The sequence below is a fragment of the Podarcis erhardii genome, assembly GCF_964252035.2.
Source record: "Podarcis erhardii genome assembly, chromosome: 7".
Lineage (NCBI taxonomy): Eukaryota > Metazoa > Chordata > Lepidosauria > Squamata > Lacertidae > Podarcis > Podarcis erhardii.
In genome coordinates, this window is record NC_138511.1 from 18,182,561 (window position 1) to 18,204,536 (window position 21,976).

General features: G+C 44.9%; 1 protein-coding gene across 8 annotated transcripts in view; it reads right to left on the bottom strand.

Annotated features, from left to right (window-relative positions):
• Positions 1–1,900: 1,900 nt before the first annotated feature.
• The window catches only part of KIF1B (kinesin family member 1B), a 136,283-nt gene continuing 116,207 nt past the window's right edge, over positions 1,901–21,976 (bottom strand). For all 8 annotated transcript variants that reach the window (XM_081870711.1, XM_081870708.1, XM_081870710.1 and 5 more), the window contains 12 exons: positions 18,059–18,164; positions 16,300–16,414; positions 16,012–16,145; positions 14,673–14,734; positions 13,933–14,078; positions 12,659–12,898; positions 11,912–11,983; positions 11,499–11,620; positions 10,419–10,571; positions 9,150–9,342; positions 8,463–8,581; positions 1,901–8,038 (listed from right to left, as the gene is read on the bottom strand). In XM_081870711.1, coding sequence (XP_081726837.1) covers positions 7,996–8,038; positions 8,463–8,581; positions 9,150–9,342; positions 10,419–10,571; positions 11,499–11,620; positions 11,912–11,983; positions 12,659–12,898; positions 13,933–14,078; positions 14,673–14,734; positions 16,012–16,145; positions 16,300–16,414; positions 18,059–18,164 — 1,505 coding nt within the window. In that variant the 3' untranslated portion in view covers positions 1,901–7,995. The remainder of the gene's footprint in view (positions 8,039–8,462; positions 8,582–9,149; positions 9,343–10,418; positions 10,572–11,498; positions 11,621–11,911; positions 11,984–12,658; positions 12,899–13,932; positions 14,079–14,672; positions 14,735–16,011; positions 16,146–16,299; positions 16,415–18,058; positions 18,165–21,976) is intronic.

Genomic DNA, 21,976 nt, shown 5'->3' on the forward strand with positions numbered 1-21,976 from the left:
AGAAGCAAGTTTCATGCCGTGGAAACAGTACTTTATGGGAGGGGAGAGGGAGAGAGGGGTCTTCATGAATCCCCAACACACCCCACACCCCACTTTTAGCCCCGCAGAATCTTCTAAAAGCAGTAGCAGGAGGTTGAAGAGCTCTGGGCTTCCTGGGCCAATCAAAGGCAGCTTCTTACATTGAACAGCAGCTGTTCTGCTGCTGAACCACCAAACACACAAAACACAGCAGCACATGAATGTCATTCTAGGCACATGATTTTATACACACATATGCTCAGAGTGCCAGAGGCATGTTCACAATGTCAATTTCTGACTTGTGTGGCCTGGTCCCTCTGGCTTTCTCTTCCTTGTTTCTGGAGGTTATGTAACTTAAATCCCTTTGACAAGATCAGACAGTTCCCTGTTTGAAGTTTCCTTGCTGGGTGTTTTCAGAAATTTGACCTAGGGTACTTGCAGGCAGCCTCTTTATTGAGCATTCATTCTGATCTGTTTGCAGTGAAATTATACGACACTGGCTATTTCATGAGCATTCATTCCAATTTGCTTGCAAGGGGCTTAGATGACCATTGCATCAAAGCAAGAGTTATGCCATGCTCCCTGGCACATTTCTCCATCACTTTCCTTACCCACAGTGGTACCTCGGGTTAAGAACTTAATTAGTTCTGGAGGTCCGTTCTTAACCTGAAACTGTTCTTAACCTGAAGCACCACTTTAGCTAATGGGGCCTCCCGCTGCCACGCGATTTCTATTCTCATCCTGAAGCAAAGTTCTTAACCTGAGGTACTATTTCTGGGTTAGCGGAGTCTGTAACCTGAAGCATCTGTAACCCGAGGTACCACTGTATTTGGGGGAAATGAGCTTGTTGCGCAATACCTCCCCATCAGCTGTAATTGGGTCACCTGGATTTGCCGGTATGTGGCGTAGTGGTTTGTTGGCTTAGGGCCTGGGTGACCAGGGTTACTCAGTGACTTTGGGTCAGTCATAGTCTCTCAGCCTAACTTGATTCACTGATTGTTATGGGAAGCAGGCAAACAGGACCTGAACACAAGCACATTCTCCCCTTCTGTGGTTTCCAGCAACTTTGGAGGAGAGCAATAGCCATCAATAGCCCTCTCCATGAATTTGTCTAATCCTCTTTCAAAGTCACTTGGTTTGGAGACCAACATTGTCTCCTTTAGGAGCGAGTTCCATGGTTTAACTGCACTGTGTTAAGGGTGTAGCTAGCATCCTCACTGCAGCACCTTTCAAGTCCCAAGATGATGAGTGATGGCTAATCATAGCTATTCTTTGTTTCCCCCTCATATTAATAGCTACAAAAGAAGAGCAGATCAAAACATGTATGGACATTCTCTTTCCCCTTCCCTCAGTTGTTTTTAGTGGTTTCAAAAGTGCACTGCTCTACCAAGTACTAAGCCAGCAGAGCTTAAGAGCTTTTCCAGTTCTACTGGTCCTGAATGCTGGGAGTGAGCTTTCTGGTAACAGTTCAGCACTAGGTGAAGATCTCAGGCTGGTGATACCAGATGTATTTTTACTTATTTAAATTAATTCATTTGTTAGGTTTACATTCCATGGTTTCTCCAAGGACCTCAACCTGGAATAGAAAGTTCTTTCCCTCCCCACCCCATCTAATTGGCCACTGTGAGATGAGCCATTGGCCTGACCAGCAGCTCTGCTTATGTCTCATGGCTATTTAAGGTAGGGCTGGGCAGGCTAGCAGGATGGACTTAGTTTCTTGGTATAGAGGAGGGGGAATCTGGTGCCCTTTCAGAGTCATTGTGCATTCAAACCCCGGATAATAAATTGCAGGATACACCTGCAAACAAACAAAACCACCAATTTGGAGGGGCCCAAATAGCCTCTTGCAAGAGGAGGTAAGAAAAGACACACGGAGCTGAAATTCGTTTAATCCACTGGCTTTTTAATCTTTATTTTTTTTCACCTCGTTCACTAACAGTTCAGTGGTGCAAGCTTGCCATACACGGAGTTAGATATTGTTATCTGCATTGCACACCTAAAGGCTATACAGCAAGATGGATCAGAATTAGTACAAATACATGAACTATATTTACATTTTGTATACCCAAGCTCCGAACATCAGATATATTTACAAAATAAAACATGGGAAGGAACAGAAAAAGACAAAACAAAGTCAGTTAATAAAAAAAGTACAGTGTTGTGAATGTATTCCTTTCAACCAGGGAAAGACTGATTTTTAATTTTAAAAATGAAAGAGAAGGGGTAAGGGATCGGTTCCAGAAAGCCACCTATGTTGTGCAGGTGACTGTGGTTGGTGGAGGGGTGGTCTGTGTTGACGAGGCGCATGTTTGTCTGTGGGCATCGGGAAGAAGGAACCACTTAAACATACAAATGCCCAATGAGAAAGACGTGTATGCGGAAAGCACATGGAATTTAGGTTGTCAATAAATAGGGGGAAGGAAAACAACACACAAGAACTGTTCTGGGTGGGATGAGCACATGTAATCTTCTCTAGCTTTAGCAGACATCATTCAGAGCCTCCCTGGATGAGGCCCACGAGTCAGCCATATAGAAGGCGGAACAACTCCTCCCCTTTCACCAAGAGACAGGGGCTGTCCCTCTTGCTCAACAACAACAAAAAAGGGTACAGGCCTTAAAACGAACACCAGCACAACCACAAGACTTCTTTCAAGTATTATCAGACTGGTCATCAGTGGCTGCACTTCAAACTTGCAAATGGCCTCCTGAACCAAAGAAATTAAACGTCTGCTTCTGCCCCACCCTCCACCAATGGCTGATGTTTCTAGTATAAGGAAGCACAAATCTGGATACATTCCTGTGACGTCAGAAGGACTGACGGGTCTGTGGACTTGGGGAGGAGGGCGAGGGTGAAGGTGAAGGTGAAGTGAGCCATTGTGGAGTAATGCGATACCCACACGCACGAGGTGAAGTCCAGTTTCACATACATTCACAAAAAAACCCTCAGAGCAGCAAAAAAAATTAGTTTTATTCCCGTTCTTTTAAAGCAGCATGTTAAAAAGAAACAAAACCAAGAGAATGACAAAAATCCAGCCAGCTGTTAATGCAGAGGAGGACTGTACCACTTGATGCATAGGCAATAACAGACAGTATTAAGTGACGGCAGTACATGCCAAGGGGCAGATCAGCCCAGAGGACGTCCTGCTTTTAGTGTGCAATATAAACTACAGATGCATAAATACACATTACTTTATATATACTTTAAAAACAAAAACAAATTAAATATTCCCTGTAAATTATTAGACAGTAAAGCAGCAGCGAATAAAGTCTTTGCTTTGAAATGCCCTCAGGGGGATTTGTGGGAGGGGTGTTTGGAGAAACCTTCCCACAGGTTTGGAGCCTGACACCCCCTCCCCCTTCCGTAACATCCTGAATGGGGACACTGGCTTGAAAGGTTAAAGTGCATTGCTTCAAACGAAAACCCATATTAAAAGGTTCATAAGGTTATGATTCAACTAGTATATATATGACTTTCAAGTTCCAACATTACAGCTCCCAGCGTGGTCAGTTTTTGCTTTCATTAGGAAAAAAATGTTTCTTTGAATGAGAAAAGTGGAAATCCCACCAGGAGGTGAAAGGTGATCTCAAAGCTTGCTCTGTGTTTGCAGCCCCATGCTCTGTGGGTTGGCTGGCCCATGGCATGGGGCAGAGCCTCCAGAAGGTAGGCGGGTCCTAAGAGCTGGCTGACTCTAGGACTGTGACAGTGAACAGAGCTTTGGCACCTCTCTGGTTGGATTCTCACCCTCTCCTTTCGCCATAGTTCACATTCTTTCCTGGAATTTGGAAAACTTAGGACCAAATTTAAGATGCAAGGGAAAATATTTCATTTCTGTTTGCTTGGGGGACACCTGGCCAAGAGGAACTATTTTATAATGGGCAAGGGACTGTTCACAGTGCCTGACCAGGGACCGGCTGTGAAAAGAAAAAATAACAATTTTGTGTCACCTTGTTTCCAAAGCAGATTACAGCTCTGCTCTTGTAATGGCCAATGCAGCAGTGGCTTAGAATGGATGTTTGCCCTCTTGCCGACCTGAGCTACATATATAAACCAACCTAAGCTGACCTAGTAGACATATGACCTTTACATAAGACACTACAATTCCCAGCTTATAAGTATGCTATGACACACCTGGTTTCCACTACCATCCACTTGCTCTTCCTGCTTAAGAAGAGCCCCTTAATGCTTATTTATAGTCCACCCATAGTTCACCAAAGCAAAGACTTTGCAGGCTAGTTTTGTTCCGAGTTTAAACAATAAAACAAATACATTAAAAAGTTATCTTAGTGTACACATAATATTTCCAGGAAATGTCCTCCCGGGGGGTGTTTCCCGGTTCCACACAGTTCGCCCCACTTTTGTTACTGGTCAGAGGCAGCAGATACGGCAACTTAGCACCCCACATAAAACCTTTTAAGTCCATCATTAAAACCATCGCACAATCGGCTTAGCTCCTGAACCAGCAGCCTCGATCGATGCGCACACGCGTTGGCAGTGAGGAGTGTGTCCGTTGTATAAGGAACGTTAATCACTATGCTGAGACTTACACAATCAGAGTACATTGAACAAACAGACCCCATGCCATGATCTGGGCCTCCAAGGATGGTCCCTTTTTTCCCTGCACAGAGGTTGTACACAAGACCCACAGAAAGTGTCAGGAGGAGTTCCAACCCAAGCACTTAGTTATATGAGAGAGAGAAAGAGAGGAGGGTAATGTTAAAGAGAGCCCCATCTGTCCTGGTGCTGCACCACTGCACACTCCCTGATGTCACACGGCAGAGCCTAAAACATTTTCTCCGCCACCCCCCAAAAATAATGCAGCGAGGTTGCTCTGTTGATGAAAAAAATCCTATGGTGCTTAAAGCCTGCATGTCTCTGTTCAGTACTGTGGTTTGTAGGTAAACTTCCTCCCTGAGCTGACCCCCAACTAGATGGCTTTTATAAGCTGCATAAAAAAATGCCAACATGCAAATTTGGTTCCTCTGAACCACAAGGTTGAAATTGCTCTTTAAATCACCTCCTTAATCACAGTGAGCCACAGGAGTAAAAGCCAGCTTGGAAAGGAGAGAGAGGAGGGCAAAGATGGCCCCACTGAAGAAAAATCAGCCTAACAACACAAGTTCACCTCACAAGAAAGGGAAACTTAGAATCTTAGTGGGGAGCTCAAGAAGGGCTTAATTGTGGTTCTTACATACAGAGCATGAGGTCTGTCTGCACCGCTCCAGACTTCAGACATAGGCCTGCATGATGGAATGCTCCTCCATGTAAAATAATTCCAAGCATGCCAAAAGCTAGCATGTCAGGGGAAAGGGTTAGAATATTCTGGTTTTCTATGTTCAGGGAACTATTTTGATAGGCACAAGCATCTATTTGTGCAGGGCCCCAGCTTGTGATCTCAAGTGGCACAGCCCCAAACACTAGTTAAAAATCTCAGCCGGTGTTCCCACAAAACTAGACCTAAGAGACATCTAGAACATGAGCATTTATGTAGGGAGACCTAGAACCCAGTATACCTAGGTGAGACTGACTGCTTCATGCCAGCATAAAGTGAACCTACCTTGGCTACCAAATTGCCCAAAATGTTTACAATCTGCAGGATGAGTGGAAGAGTTCCAGAGAGGGGCATTTGTTCCTAAATTAAAAACCTCTCCTACTCAGACACACAAAACAATTAAAAAGGGAAAGCATGTAAACAGGTTTGTTAGTTCAGATTCTATGTTTTGTACGCAGCAGAAAGCAGAGGTGTAGGGAGCTCGTTTTGTTTCAATCCTCTTCCTGAAGCACAAGGACCCCAATACAGCTCTTTTGCTCACATCTCAACCTTTGCCAACCTGATGCCCTCCATATGTTTTGGACAACTCCCATCAGCCCTGTGCTGGCTGGTAGAAGTTGGCATCCAAAACATCTGGAGAGCACCAGGCTGGCAAAGGTTATCTTGATTTGGCTTTTTTTAAAAAAAAAAAAAAGTGTATAATGATTTGGGGGTTTTAAAAGAGTCTATTTATTTATTTATTTACTTACTTACTTACTTATTTATTGGGAGGAGCTGGTGGGTTTTAAAGCAATACCCCACAAAAGCCAAGTTTTTGCAAAGTTTTAAAAAACCCTTCTTCCAAGAGGATACAACCACACTGAATCCCAATTTTCAAAGCCCTTGTCCTGTTCTTAAAGGAGCCATCAGAGATATCCTGCATAGTTCCGACTAAGAGGAAAGTGGAGCAGTGGGGGGGGGTGTAACCTTCTGGACTCTTCTGGAGAGACACAGATGGGAAAATGGGGGTGGCCAGAAGCATTCTGCTACCTGAAGCAAAGGACAATTCGCCCCATATTTCCTATGTGCAGAAGCTGGGGATTGTAGGTTTCATTCATGGTGCCTGAGGGAAGCAGGGCAGCAGAGCAGCCCACGTGGGCACAAACCCAGAGCTCTGTCCTCTGTGTTAACCTAACTGCCACTGCCCCATCCCCACCAAAAACCACCTGCCTGTGAAGGTCAAATTGCTCTGCCTAACGACAGGACCAGCCTCACATTACTGAAGAACTCTGGCACAGAAGGGACCAGCATTGGTCAAGCTGGATTTTCGCAGCTCAGCCAGCTATCTTTGGGCCCGTGACACATGTGCTCAGGCCAATGGGGGCCCATCTCAATGCACAGCAAGACCACAAGGGCGGGAACCATCAATCTCAATCTCCCCGTGCAATGCACGGTTTTTGCACCTGGGCATCAAAGGCATCCGAAAGGCAGTTTCATTCATTTGCTTGCATTGAGTGATGCACAGGCCAAGGGGAAGAAAGCAGAGCCTAGTGCACTCCAAAAAGTGATGGCTTGGAAAGGCCGGCTCAACCAATAGGCAGAGCGAGGCAGCTGCCTCAGGCAGCCAAAGCAAGAGAGTTGCAAGCAGTTCAGTTCCATTCAGAGCAGACCCATTGAAATCAACTTACATTAACTGTCCATTAATTTCAGTGAGTCTACTCTGAGTAGGACTAACATTGGATGCAATCAACTGGGGGCAGGAAGTGGTGGCGATGTATTGGGGGGACAGAGCCGTGTGTGTGTGTGTGTGTGTGTGTGTGTGTGTGTGTGTGTGTGTGTGTGCTTGCCACTGTAGCCTGTTACGTGCCCTCTAAGCTAGCTTGCTGCCAGCAGATGCAATTGCCTGGTCCTGCCAACACTGAAGAAAGATTCAAGTTGGCTTCTGAATGTGGAATGGCTGGGGTGCGGGGATGGACAAAATGTCTTGGGTCAGCCCTGTCTGGCTGTAGCCTCGTGAGCCATGAGGCAGGGAGGCGGCCCTGAAATCTAAAAATTTAAAGTAACAAGTTTTAAAAGCCAAAGTAGGCAGGGTGGGAAAGTGGTCCAAATTTGCCAGCAAGTCTGCTTTCACAAAAGGAGATATGAAATATCTTGGTCACACTCCAGGTGTGACCAGGGGGTGGACAAAGAGCTGCATTCGCCCATGTGCAGAGGACCTCGCCTTGAAAGCAGCAGCAGTGCAGAGACTTCCAAAACAAAAGTATTCCAGACAGAGACAAACACATCACAGAGAGTAGCACAAAGTCAATTGGAATGAAGAAAAAGGGCATCCAGAGAAACAAAAAAGGGGGTGTCCCTTCTTTTTTTTTTGCCCCCAAAAGTCGTGCATATAAATTGGAAAGTCACCACCAACACTCCCCTCCCCCTTGTTACTTTCTTCAGTTTGGCCACATGCTACTAATAATATTTTCAGCACAGGTATGTGCATGGGGAGGGGTGATAAAAAGATGGTGGTGGGGTTTAGAATAGCTGGAGAAAGTGCTGAAGGGAGGATGGGGGTGGGGAGAGACAGCGAGAGAGACGAGGAATGTTAAAGCCACAGGGTTGCATACAAGGAAAGAGAGAGAAATTCAAGAATCACAGAGAAATGAGAGGTAACGCTTTATCTATATCAGAAGGCGTGTTAAGAGATTTGGGCTGGGGAACCGGGTGAGAACCCCACAGAGACTCAATATTTCAGCTGTCCTGAGCGTCTTCGGGCAAGTTTGGACCTGTGTGGGAGACAGGAGGAGCAAATAAGCAAGACTTCAGCTCTTTCTAGCACTCATTTTTATACCCTCTTTTCTCACTGTGGGAACAAGGAATCTGAGGGTTGGGGGGCCACATATGGATCTACCCGGCCCTCAGCATTCTCTGCAGACCACATCCTACCTCCTGGCCACCCCACTCACTGCCCCCTGCCCTGCACCCTTGTCAAGGGATTTTGCCTGGCTGGAGCGTGTCCTTGAACTCTGATCACACTTCTTGTTTGCCTGGATGGAGCTGTGTCTGTGGACGGAAACTTCAGAAATTTCTGTGACTGGAATGTAACCCAAGAGTCACAACTCCACCCACTTTTTGCCTGGCTCCACCCACCACAGAAGGTTGCCCACAAGGGAAGGTGGCCCTCGGGCTGAGGAAGGCTCCCCGCCATACCGTATCGTGCCAGCAAGAAGCGGGTTGAAGGCATACAGCCAGTCATTCATATCTTTGTCGTTGATGGCCTGGAGGAGGACTCCACGGTGCCTCGTGCAGACGGCAAAGGTGTTGGGTGTCTAGAATCACAAAGGCAAGCAGTCGCTCAGCAAATCCTCAGAAGCCCTTAAAGCAGCTATTTGATACCCGGTTTGCAAAGGGATCAGGGAAGGGCAGCATCTTTGTCTCCCAGTGGCCAAGATTTGGGTGGATTAAATGGCCCTGCCAAAACAAATCCTTTCTGATCTGTGTTGGAGAGTGTGTATGAGGGGGTATAGCACCCTCATAGCCTTATCACCCCAATTTGATTTAGGAAAAAGGAGTACAGAAACATCTGCTACTGCATCCTTGTAGCACAATGTGGGGATTGCAATAAAAAGTTGCAGTATAGAGTGCCAACCAACCAGCCATGCTATCTTTTGAGATATTCCATTCCCTCTTCCCCCTGGGTTTTCTATTCCTTCACCCCTTCCTGAACACACATAAATGGGGGGAAAGTGGAACTCTTTCCTTTCTCAACCCCATCCTGGCAGGTGTAAATGAATGCCTGAAAAGGCCTTTTCCTCTAGGGAGCTGATCTTATCCCTTTCATTATAGACCCACATCCTATGGGAGGATTGCAGTGTCCCCACCCTCCATTCAACTGACCTTCACCATGGCCTCTTGATCTTCACTGTACTCCACCTGAGCCGTGGAGAGGTTGAGAATCCCTCTTTCAATGGGGTCCTTGTCACTGTTGTAAATGAAGACGTAGGGGCGCCGGACCACCACAAAGTGCTTGGCCCACGATGGGGAGAGTGGCTCCTTGAAGTTCAGGTAGCCTTTCTTGGAGACCACAGAGCTAGAAAGAAATGGCAAAGAGGAAAGCATTCAAGGACACGGAGCTGGCTGGAGATGGGCTCCAAGAGGCCCCAGGCGATGCAGTGAATCCACTGCTCACAGACGAAGAGGGCCAGATGGTTCCTTCTAGACTCCTTAGCAAAGTTCAGCAACGTTTTCTCCTGCCTAGACCCATTCTCCAAGCACCTTCAATTGAAAATGAAGTGCAACAACTGGGCCAAGGCAGTCAAGGTATGAACACCATCCTGAAACAGCCAGCAGAGGCATCACTATTTTGAACAGGGGTGGGGAACCTGCGTGGCCCTCCCAGTGTTGCTGAGCTACAACTACCAACATCTCTGAACCTTGGCCATCACCCAGGAGGGCCCAGCCTCAATTTAAGCCATGCATTCTCACCCAGGCTTACTTTCAAGCCATTCAAAGTGGCTGGACTTAGGCAGTGTCAGATCAGGGATGGGGAAACCTGTGACCCTGCAGGTGTTCATTGGATTTTAATGCCCACCAGCCCTAGACAGCGCGAGCCAGATTGCTAGGCCCAGGAGTGTTAGTGCTCAATGGCAGCAGCTCTCCAAGGCCTGAGGCAGATAACATCCCTTTTCAGTGGTGGTTTCCCAGATATGGAACACCCTCCCTAGTGAGGTATAATCTGAAAGCATTCCTGTTTACCCAGGTAGCAAGAGAATTATTGTGGCAACTCTGAGATCAATGGATGGAAGGATGTCTTTGTTTGTAGTTACTTTTAGAATTTTTAAAACTAACTGCTTTTAGATGTTTTTGATCGTAACTGGTTTTAGAATGTTTAAATCTGTTTTAGAATTTTTTTCGTTGCTTTTAAATTGTATCTCTTTTTGCCACCCTGGGCTACTAGGGCAGGAAGGAAGGGCAATCCCTCTATCAATCTAATACTCATCTTGACTGCAAATCCCATTGACATATATGGAAACAAATTGCATACACACATATTTGTGCACATACGCACACCCCAATGCTAAAAGGGTAGCTGTTGCTTTACTCTTGGCTCTGGAACATGTGTTGGGTTTTTATTTTTTAGCAGCTACTGCAGTGTGAATGTCTCACCCAGGCCTGATTTCCTCAATATCTGGAACAAGGTTCAGGAACTCATTTTTGCCTGCTCTCGCCAGGTAAGAGGCTTCAATGGGTGGCATCAGCTGGAAGGGTGGCTCCCCCTCTGGGCCAGGGCTGGAAGCTCGAGAATTTGCTTCTGGGGTCCTTTTGTTAATTAAGAAAGAAAAACAAATGGTTGTCATTCAAAGCAAGCAGCTGGAGAGGCAGAAGAATCAAAGAAATCAGCTTAATTCAGGCACTGGTCTGGTTGGCTTGTATTGCCAAATCACTAGGTTTATATGTATAAGCCTCTCCTGTCTCTTCTACAAAAAGACTGGGAGCATCTGCTTCTATTCAAGACACTAATCTACATGGGAATGAAAAGCAGAAAGAAAACAATGACATAAAAGCAGTTGTATGGGCATGATCAGATAAGCTAGCTCCACCTCTTGAGCAGCTGCCCAAAGGTGGCCAGTAACTTAGGTGCATCGGAAGCTGCCTTATACTAAGCCCGACCAATGGTCTATCTAGCTCAGGACTGTCTGCACTGACTGGCAGAGACTCTCCAGGGCTTCACTCAAGGTGCTCTTCCCAACCCTACTAGGAGATGTCATTGGGGACTGTACCTGGGACCTTCTGCATGCAAAACCAATGCTTTACCACTGAGGTCTGGCCCTTTCCCTACCAATTCAAGGACCCCCCGAGGCCCTAGCATTGCCCAGTGTCTGGATGTACCAGGACTAGCAGAGGGAAAGTAATGACCAGTGGGAAAGAGTGAAATAAGTTCACAGACCAGAGGAAAAGCTCAGTAGGCCTGAAGAGGGCTACAGATTGCCTACTGAGGGACAGAAGCTTAGAAGAAAGAAACAAACATCTATCAGCTCATAAGAAGAGCCCTACTGGATTTGTCCGAAGTCCCATCTAGTCCAGCATGCTGTCCTCGCAGTGGCCAATCAGGTGCCTCTGGGAAAACCCTCAAGCAGAACTTGAGGGCAATAGCACTTTGCCAACTTGTGCTTCCCAGAAAACTCGGGGGTATCCTGCCTCTGTCAGTGGAGGCAGGACATGTATCATTGGTGGCAACCAACTCACTTTTGATCCACTGAGTTGCATCTTGAATCAGACAAGGAGGGGCAGGTCGAGGAAGGCGTGAGGGTGGCGCTGCTGAAACTTGATACCGACGGGTCCCGCCCAATTGGAGAGATATCGGACAGCTGGAAGAGCACAAGAGGCTGGTGGTGAGCTCTACAGAGCCTGCCAGGATTTTTAAATAAAAGAATAAATGAACAGTACTGCATGGGGTGGTCAAACAGAAGCCCCAAGAAATCTCACAGGACACTGGTTTCAAACTCAGTGTTTTGGACACTGCCGTGGGCTTTGTACCTTGTTGGTAAGCTCTTTCTCCCGATCCATCATGCTTTCAATGTCTGCTGAGTAGTAGTTTGAGCATTTCCACCCCAGTGCTAAATGTCTGCATTTTTCCTCTTAATGTTTTGCAAACCTACCTTACAATCGCTGATGCTGTTGTAGACCTGGTTAAATTCACGGTTGAAAGTGTGAGTAAGAAGCTGCAGGCACTAGAAGAGAAGAAAGAAGCATCTCTGTTAGCACTGGGGACAAAGGAGGAGATGGGAAGCAGCTGGCCTTCAACCTAACCCACAGCTGGGTCCGCTGGGAGGCTGTCAAATGTGGTCTTCCTGCAGTGGTGGATGGTGCCCCTCAGAACTGGTACAGCACAAGGCAGTGAAAGCTACAACAGGTGAACATAAAGTCTATGACAGGCAGAGCCTCCTTCTAAGAAGATGTAAATAAATGGGAACTTGTTGAGTTGGGGGGGGGGATAGTGCCCAATTATCCCCAGTGGACCACCCTCCACTGTCCTGTAGACCAGAAAAAAATGTGTGGTCTTGAAAAGATTTTGCAAGAGGGTTCCATGTATTTAATGCCAGACGCTAGCTAATCACATCCATTCACACCCCAGCAGCAAAAATGTTTCAGACCCACATAAGCCTCCAAAGCTGTGTAGCAAGTGGGGCAGCTTGTGTGTTTTGCTGGTTTTAGGTATTCAAAAGTTAGGGGTGGCAACAGGATGTGTAGAAACAAAAGGCTGCTGGCTTGGGTTCAAATTCCCTGCTGAGACAGGATGTTTGTGGGGTAGCCTTGGGTGCTCTCTGGGATTAACCTTCATCAGAGAATAAAACCTTGACACCTTCTGGTATTCAGCTGCAGCACTGTGGACATGGGCTTTGTACCTTGGTGGCCAGCTCTTTCTCCCGATCCACCAGGCTCTCAATGTCTGCTGAGTCGTAGCCGCTGCTCTCGCTGGGCGTGACAGCACTCTCAAAGGTGGTGGAGGAGATCTGGGAGGAGATGCTGGTGGAGGTGCTGAGGGTCCCGCTGCTGAGGCTGGGGGACAGCGAGTCGCTCAGGGACTTAGGGATGCTGTCACCCAGCTTCTCCCGCAGCAGCAAGAAGTGGCGAGTCTTCTCGACCTGAAGAGCAAGAGAAATGGTATCAGCTGCAGTGGAGAAATTATTGATACATACACTGATAGATAGCTTAAGATGTATGACAGCCATTTTCAGATATCTAGCTGTCACATGGGAGGATAGAGCAAGCTGCTTTTCTCCTGCTCCAGAGGGTAGGACCCAAACCAATGGATTCAAGTTACAAGAAAGGAGATTCCTAAACATCAGGAAGAACTTTCTGATGGTAAGAGCTGTTCAACAGTGGAATGGATTCCCTTGGAAGTTGGTGGGCTCTCCTTCCTTGGAGGTTTTTAAGCAGAATTTGGATAGCCATCTGCCATGGATGCTTTAGGTGAGATCCCTGCATTGCAGGGGATTGAAATAGATGACCTGTGGGACCCCTTCCAACTCTATAATTCTATGATGTTGGGGAAAAGATGATGTAGAAAGAATCAAGACATCTGTGAAGACGTGTGAAGGAATTTGCTGACACTGATGGATAGGTTTATGGCCTTGTTCTTCCTCTGTTCCTGTGTTGTTACTTTTTGCTCTTCTGATAAGTTCATTGCCTAAATACCTAATTGTGACCTCTGCCTGTTGACCTAGAAAGCACACACATGCTTAGATATGTTAATATGTATGCTTACAGAAATTGATCTATCAATAGAGGTCTTTGGAATTCATTCCCCAGTGGCTGTTGCTATAACCAAAATAAAGCTGACTTAAACATCACACCTGGTGTGGTTAATTGAAGAAAAGCCATTACAGTGTCCAAGGTGGTCTTCCTCTCTCTGATTTCTGCATCACAAACTCTTCTTAAATCCCTGCCAAACCACATACAATGTTTGTTCCAAGGATTTGGGGACTGAGACCCCAAATCAGAACAGCTAAGTAGTGAAGGGAAGCATGTGGAGATTACAAGGCAGCTAAATAAGTAACAGGCAGCTCAACTGGCAGCTTTTGGCCGCTACGTCTCACGGGTGGGTGGTAAATGACAAAGCTGGAACTTGCAGAAATCCCAAAGGCCGGTTCTTTCGAGGTCACTGCTCAACATGTACCTCGTGCAACAGCTCCAGCTTCTCCAGCTCCCACTGGTGCTCCAGGATGAGGCTGTCTCCACGGGGCCTCCACCCGGCCAGGTTCTCTTCTCCACGGACATAGGCCACAGAAGTGTCCAGGACTTTCCTCCTCCTCCTCTGCATCCCTGAGCAATGAAATGGCTGAAGTTAACAGTCACCCAAAAGAATTCATACCGGTGGTCAGGAGCCGACATCGCCACTCCCTGTTCACCCCACAAGCCATACCTCGCGCTCCTGCCAAAACTCTTGGCCACCTCAATGGTTTCCTTGTTTCCTCCCTGTCATACTCCCACACAATAAATAGCACCACCTGGCTGCAGCTCAACCAGGTGAGACCACAGCCCTCTCTGTCGACCTGATAAGGACCAGCTGACATTTGTTTGGCTCCTCCTCTCTCATCAGCAGCCAATAAGGGAGGCCTCCTCTGTTGGTCTGGCTGGGGCCAATAACCTTTCAGCTCTCCCTCCCCACAAGAACTGTCCTACACTGGCCATTCCATCTGGTCATTATATCACTTCATTATGTAACATTATGAAAGTTTGGGCTGCCTCAGTTTGCTTATTGTTTTCTTCTCCCTTTTCCATCCTGACCCTCAGAATGTTCTAAAAAATGAAAAGTGCCTTTGCAGAATAAACAAATATAGCAAATAAACCAACGAAGATGAATGTGACTGCTTGCACACTTTTATGATAATGTGGAAAGCTGTGCCTTCCTCTTACCTGGGCTTCCTGTGTCTGCCATCTTGCATAAGCTCAGCTCATAGATCCCAGTGACTCGATTGCTGTTTGCACAGAATAAAGCAGAGGAAATAAAATAATATTTTCAGATATAAAGAAGGTAAAGCAGCCTTCACCAACCTGGTACCCTCAAAAGATTTTGGACTACAAGGTCCATCAGCTCCAGCCAGCAGAGTCCAGAATCTCATGGTTCCGAATGAAAAGGTCTGGTTTAAATAAAAAACAGAGGGAGCTCTAATCCCTGACCATTGACCATGCTAGCTGGGATTGATGGGAGTTGTAGTCCGATAGTATCTGAAGGATGGCAGGTTCCCCACTCCAGGCTTGTTGTAGATAAATAGGATATATCCTAAACATGAATATATATGCCACCCACACTCACACTACAGATAGGAATTCATTACACTACAAATTCATTACATTAAACTAAGATTACAATAATAATTAGGGTTGTATTGTAATGGTCAAGGCAGATCTCTGTGGGTTGCCTTTCAGCTAGATCTACTATTTTCTGTGCATGTATTGGACAAATGATTTGGAGTGTTTCAATATCTTCTTTCAGACTGACTTAAGCTGTGTTTTCCTTGAAATTCCACTATATGTAACCAACCACGACCATCATCTGAGGCCCTTGTTCGTGTGCTTCCTCCATGAGAGGTTCAGAGGGCGGCAACACGAGAATGGGCCTTTTCTGCAGTGGCTCCTCACTTTTGGAATGCTCTCCCCAGGGAGGCTCACCTTGGCTAATTAAACAATCTATGGCCTTTGAAACTTGGGGGGAGGTGTTTTGTTTGTTACTATGGTATGCATTTTTGTGCTTTTATATTATAAGCTGTCCTATCAAATGAAAGGTGGTATGGAAATGTCATAAATATAACAAATGTGCACACCATTCTCTTGAAACTGAAGCACCTAGTGTTTTCAGTGTTCCCAAATGCTTAGCTTTGGAGCCTATAGAACAATAACAGCTTGGTGTTCTTCCCATGTGCCTTCTCCAGAGTGAGCCCAGGAGCCAATCCTCAGCAGCTGACTCACCTCCTTTCACTCTGATTGGCTCCAATGAGCACAAAGGATGAGAAGAATTCTTCTCTTCTCAGTGGCTAAAAAGCTCTCCTTTCATGCTGACTGGGTGGCTCCAGAACACTGGAGACAGGGACCCTACTGCAGACCCTCAGTGACCCTGGATCACAATACCACTGGGAGACACCCATCTCCACACTTCTTTTAATCAACAATCCCTGCAGAACAGCAAGCTGATCCATTCAGAATCCACACCCCTCAGCCCACAATGCTCATACATGACACAACTTATTCAACTTACGAATCTGGGGACTTGGAATAGCCACTGCCAAAGAGACTGCGCAGTGAGCGAGGGGGTGAAATCTTGGCATCTCGAGAGTAGAAAACCATGCAGACATCCTTGGTGATGACAGCTGGCTGGATGCAGTGGTCCAGCTGGAAGGAAAAGAGAGCCATGCAGCTGTTTACCCTCTCAACTAAACCAGTGTGCAAGTGTTCTAGGACTAACACTGGGTACCACCCTCTGTCAAGATATTTTCTTCCACCTGATTCCAGATCCAACCAGTGTGGGGGACATGAGATAACTTACCTCCAGGTAAGCTGAGAGGGTCATGTAGATCTTCTCTCCATAGGGGGTCACCCGGTTCAAAAGGAGGGAGTTATGGAGGGAACTGTCCCAGACTGCCTCAAAACGGTAGAAAGTCCTGACGGGAACAGAACAGAAACAAAGCCATGGTTTTTTAAAAAATGGACCTCTGAGCAGACCACTGACAAGCATGTTGTAGAAGGCCTCCCTTCTTTGGTCAGAGGTAGTGGTCTCCTCCCAGCAATAAAAATAGAAGCTTTTGGAACTACATCTAAAACTAGGTGGGCCATGTGCCTCATAAGACAGCAATATACAATTATTATTGTTACTACTAATATTTTTCTTGTGTGCAACTGTTACTCCTAGGATAGACTAGCCAGCATGGAAACAAAAAGGGTAACCAGATCTTAATTGGGAAACCACAATGTGAGAGAGTACAAGGAACACAAGGAGGAAAAGAGGGCTCCGTGTGTGTTTTTCATTTGTTCAGCTGACAAATGGAGCATCTGTCACCTCCTGAACACAGTGGGGAAACGAGGAGAAGACAGAATACTCGAGTCACAGAGCAGAGCTAGGAGATTTGCTAAGGACTAACTACTGGTGGGAAAGGGGAGAGGCATAAAAGCATTCTGTTGAAGCCAGAAGCTGTATGCACAAAGGAAAACAAACTGAAAATACCTAGGCATATCCTTATCAAGGAAGAGCCTGTGAAGACACAGAAAGCTTTTATTAGTGCAGCCCAAAGGAAGAACAGCAGAGAGGGAGAAGAAACAAGCAGACAAAGAAAACAGAAAAAGAGAAAGGATAGGCAAGCAGCAACCCAAAAAACCCCACCTTCATAGAGAACACTTTTTTAAAAAGCACAAAATAAATCGTTACTGCTCCCACATCCCCAAAGATTAAGCCAAACCTGAGCTAAACCTTTGTCTTAGCCAAAGGTCCACACCATACTATTAAAGCAAACTTATACTACTTGGCTTCTCTGCCAAAGAATCCTGGGAAGTGTACTTTGTTAAGGGTGTCAAGAGTGTTAGGAGACCCTGCACTTTGCAGAGCTACAATTCCAAGCACCCTTAACAAACTACATTTCCCAAGATGTTTTTTGTTTGTTTGTTTGTTTGTTTGCAGGGCAGTGGCAGCCATGGCTGTTAAAAGCGGCACAAGAGTCCTTTAAATGTAGTGTGTGCATGTGAGCTGATAGAATAACCAGTCTAGTGTCAGTACCCGTTTCATGACACAAGAGGGCAGCACCACACCTGCAAGCTGGGAGTGCACAGCTGCCTTTGTCTAGTCAGGGAAGAGGAAGCTGTTGTTGGGACTCCAACTCCCATCAGCCTCAGGAATCATGGCCAATGGGTGGTGGGAGCTGTAGTCCAACGAACACCTGGAGGGCCATATCGTCCCCATTCCTGCTGTCGTCCAAGATGGGAGGCGGGGGGGGGGGGAATTGTGTCCAGGATGCCTAAGCAATAGAGACCAACAGCTAACATGTCCTTCTACCCCATGACTTTTAAGCAAATAATGAAGAGTTAATCCTTCCAGGGTGGAACTACTTTCCAAACGAGTTAGGAAGTGAGAAGAGATACACTTCCAACCCTTTCTTCTGAGTTATTTTATTTTAATTTCAATCCACACTGGCTCAGGATACAAGGATTTCGGCTTGGGGGTCCTTTCTGACATACAGCTTCAAATATCTGACCTAGGTGAGTCAAGCGGAGAGGGTTACGCCTTGCCAGGCAGGCTGTTGGGGAAATCCTATTACCTGTTAGAGCTGTGGGAAGTTCTCAGGTATTTTGCAGAGATGATATTCAGAGACAGGATCGCATCCACTGCAGCTTCATCTACTTCGGCTTTGTTTCTGATGCGCCCTGAAGAAAATGTGGAGGGAGTCAAAATGCAGGATGGGAATTTATTTAGCTTAGAGCCACACTAGGCAGAAGCAGCGTCCAGGTGGAAGGCCGCTTGACCTTTCGGTGAGATTGGGAGTGTGAATTTCTCCATGGGTCCCCACATGGAACAGCATCTTTAATGGAAGCAGATGCTCCTGGTGTTCTTGCAGAGGAGATGGGAAAGGTTGAAGCACATAACCCTAATTGCTTGGCAATACAAGCCAACCAGACCAACGTCTGAATAAAGCTGATTTATTTTGTTTTTTTTTTATATAATATTTTTATTTAGTTTATAAAGTACAGAAAAAAGAAATAAAAGCATAGAGAGAAAAGTACAATAAAAAGATTACAAATCTCCATAATCCTTTTTTCCATCTATTGGACTTCCCCACATCCTCCAAACCCTGCATTCTCTGTAATACAGAATATCAGCAATTTGTTAACTTATTTCCAAACTTGTTGTATCTTTCATTTTATCATGTTTCCTGATTTTCATACTGTTGTAATTCAAATCTTATATGTTTTGACTTAAACATAATAAAGTTATTTCATTATTCCACCTTTAAATTCTTGTGCCTTAATTTCCATTTCATTAGTTTACCAATGCTGAAGCAAAAATTTCTGAAAAGAGCATTTTTTTTAACATTCATACAACTTGTAATGTTTTTTCAAATAGTCTTTAAATTTTTCCCAGTCTTCCTCGATTGTTTCTTCTCCCAAGTCTCGGATTCTGCCAGTCATTTCGGCCAGTTCCATGTAGTCCATCAACTGCGTCTGCCATTCCTCCAGCGTGGGTAAATCTTGTGTCTTCCAATGCTTAGCAATCAGGATCCTTGCTGCTGTGGTAGCATACATGAAAAAAGTTCTATCTTTCTTAAGTACTCTCTGGTCCACAATGCCCAGAAGAAAGGCCTCCGGTTTCTTAGGTAAGGTATATCTAAGTACCTTTTTTAGTTCATTATGAATCATCTCCCAAAAGGCCTTCACTTTCGGGCAAGTCCACCAGAGATGAAAAAATGTCCCTTCCGCCTCTTTACATTTCCAACATTTGTTATCAGATAGGTGATATATCTTAGCAAGTTTAACTGGGGTCATGTACCACCGGTATATCATTTTCATAATATTTTCCTTCAAGGCACTGCATGCCGTAAATTTCATTCCGGTGTTCCATAACCTTTCCCAGTCTTCAAACATAATGTTGTGCCCCAAGTCCTGCGCCCATTTTATCATGGCGGATTTGACTGTCTCGTCCTGTGTATTCCATTTAAGCAGCAAGTTATACATTCTCGAAAGTAGTTTATTTTTTGGCTCTAACAGTTCTGTCTCCAATTTCGATTTTTCCACCTGGAATCCAACCTTTTTATCCACTTTAAAAACCTCCTGGATTTGAGCATAGTGCAACCAATCTCGCACCTTGTTTTTCAATTTTTCCAAGCTCAGCAACCTCCAATTGTCTCCAATTTTTTCAATTATTTCCCAATATTTAGGCTAGTAGGCTTCCATGTTAAGTCTCTTACGTGCCTTGGCCTCCACCGGTGAGAGCCACCTCGGAGTCTTACTCTCCAATAAGTCTTTATATTTTGTCCAGACCATCAAAATTGCTCTTCTGACAATATGGTTTTTAAACAATTTATGAACTTTAACCTTGTCATACCACAAATATGCATGCCACCCAAAAGCATTGTCAAACCCTTCCAGATCTAGGACATCAGTGTTTTCCAATAAAATCCAATCTTTCAACCAGCAGAAGGCTGCAGATTCATAATATAACCTCAAGTCTGGCAGGGCAAATCCCCCTCTTTCTTTCGCATCAGTTAGTATTTTAAACTTTATTCGGGGCTTTTTGCCCTGCCAAACAAACTTGGAAATATCCTTCTGCCACTTTCCAAAACATTCCACTTTATCCACGATCTGTAGGGCCTGAAACAAAAATAACATTTTCGGCAATACATTCATCTTTATAGCTGCTATCCGGCCCAACAAGGAAAGTTTCAATCTTGACCATATTTCCAAATCTCTTTTAATTTCTGACCAACATTTCTAATAGTTATCTTTAAACAAATTCAAATTTTTGGAGGTCAAGTACACCCCTAGATATTTTACTTTTTTAACCACATTTAATTCTGTTTCTTTCAGGAACTCATCTGTTTCTGTAGTTGTCAAGTTTTTTACTAAAACCTTAGTTTTTTGCTTGTTCAACTTAAATCCCGCCACCCAACCAAAATCAGAGATTAATTCTAACACTCTTTTAGTGCTAGAGACTGGCTCCTGTAATGTTAATACCAAGTCATCTGCAAAAGCTTTCAATTTATATTGTTTCACTCCGACCTCAATCCCCTGTACAGACCGGTCCTTTCTAATCATGTTCAATAGCACCTCCAGGACTGAAATAAACAATAGGGGGGATAGGGGGCACCCCTGTCGTGTCCCTTTTTCTATTTTGAATTCCTCTGTCACCACATTGTTAACAATCAATTTAGCTTTTTGCTCTGAATAAATTGCTTCTATTCCATTTTCAAACCCCCGCCCCACTCCCATCCCTTCCAAGTTTTTCTTCATGAACATCCAAGAAATGTTATCAAAGGCTTTCTCCGCATCAACAAAGATTAGAACCGCTCTAGTGTTAAGATTTGTTTGTAGAAGTTCCAAAATGTCAATAATATTTCTTGTATTATCAAACAAATGCCTACCAGGGAGAAAGCCGGCCTGGTCCTTATGGATCACTTCATTAAGAACTTTTTTAAATCTACTTGCTAAAATATCCGCAAAAATTTTGTAATCCACGTTTAGGAGTGAGATGGGGCGATAGTTCTTAAGCTGGGTCTTTTCAGTTTCTTGTTTAGGTATCAATGTGATGAAAGCTTCTTTCCACGTCTCCGGTGCCTTCCTCCCCTCCATAATCTGATTGCAAACCTCCAACAAAGGTTGTATCAAATAGTCCTTCAAAACCTTATAATATTTGGAGGTAAGTCCATCAGGGCCTGGAGATTTGCCTAATTGAAGGTTCTGAATGGCACTTTCAATTTCTTGCTGAGTAATATTACTATTCAGGGTAGTTCTCATTTCCTGAGTTATTTTTTGTAATCCATTAATTTTAAGGAATTGATCCATCTCAAAGTCTTTCTGTGGCCCTTGTAAATAAAGTTCTTTAAAATATCTCTGGAAACACTTTCTAATTTCCTCGGGTTTCTGAACCATTCTCCCTTCAATCTCTAGATTTGTAACTGTATTAAGTTTTTGTCTCTTTTTCAACTGCCATGCTAGCAGTTTCCCACACTTGTTAGCTGATTCGAAGGACCTTTGTTTCATTTGTTTAATTTTCCATTCCACTTCTTGATTTATCAATTTCGAGTATTGTGCCTGGAAAAATTTCACCTCTCTCAGCACTTCCTTCGACTTGGGCCTAGATCTTAATTTTTTCTCTCCTTCTCTTATTTTCTCCAATATCTTCTCCTTCTTTTCATTCCAGAGCTTTTTCTTAATCGTATTTTGTTGTATTAGAAACCCTCTCATTACTGCTTTACTTGCGTCCCAGATTGTTCTTTTTTCCACATTGGTGTTTAGATTTATTTCAAAGTAGTCCTTTAAAGTTTTTTGGGCCTTCTTAACAATCTCCTGGTCCCTTAATAAGGTGTCATTCATTTTCCATCTAAAGGATCCGGTTGTGTTAAGTCTCAATTCCACTTTCAAAGCATTATGGTCGGAGCAAGTTTTTGGGCAGATTTCCACTTTTCTAGTCTTAGGTACCAGTCCTCTAGTTGTCCATATTTGGTCGATTCGTGTCCATGTCA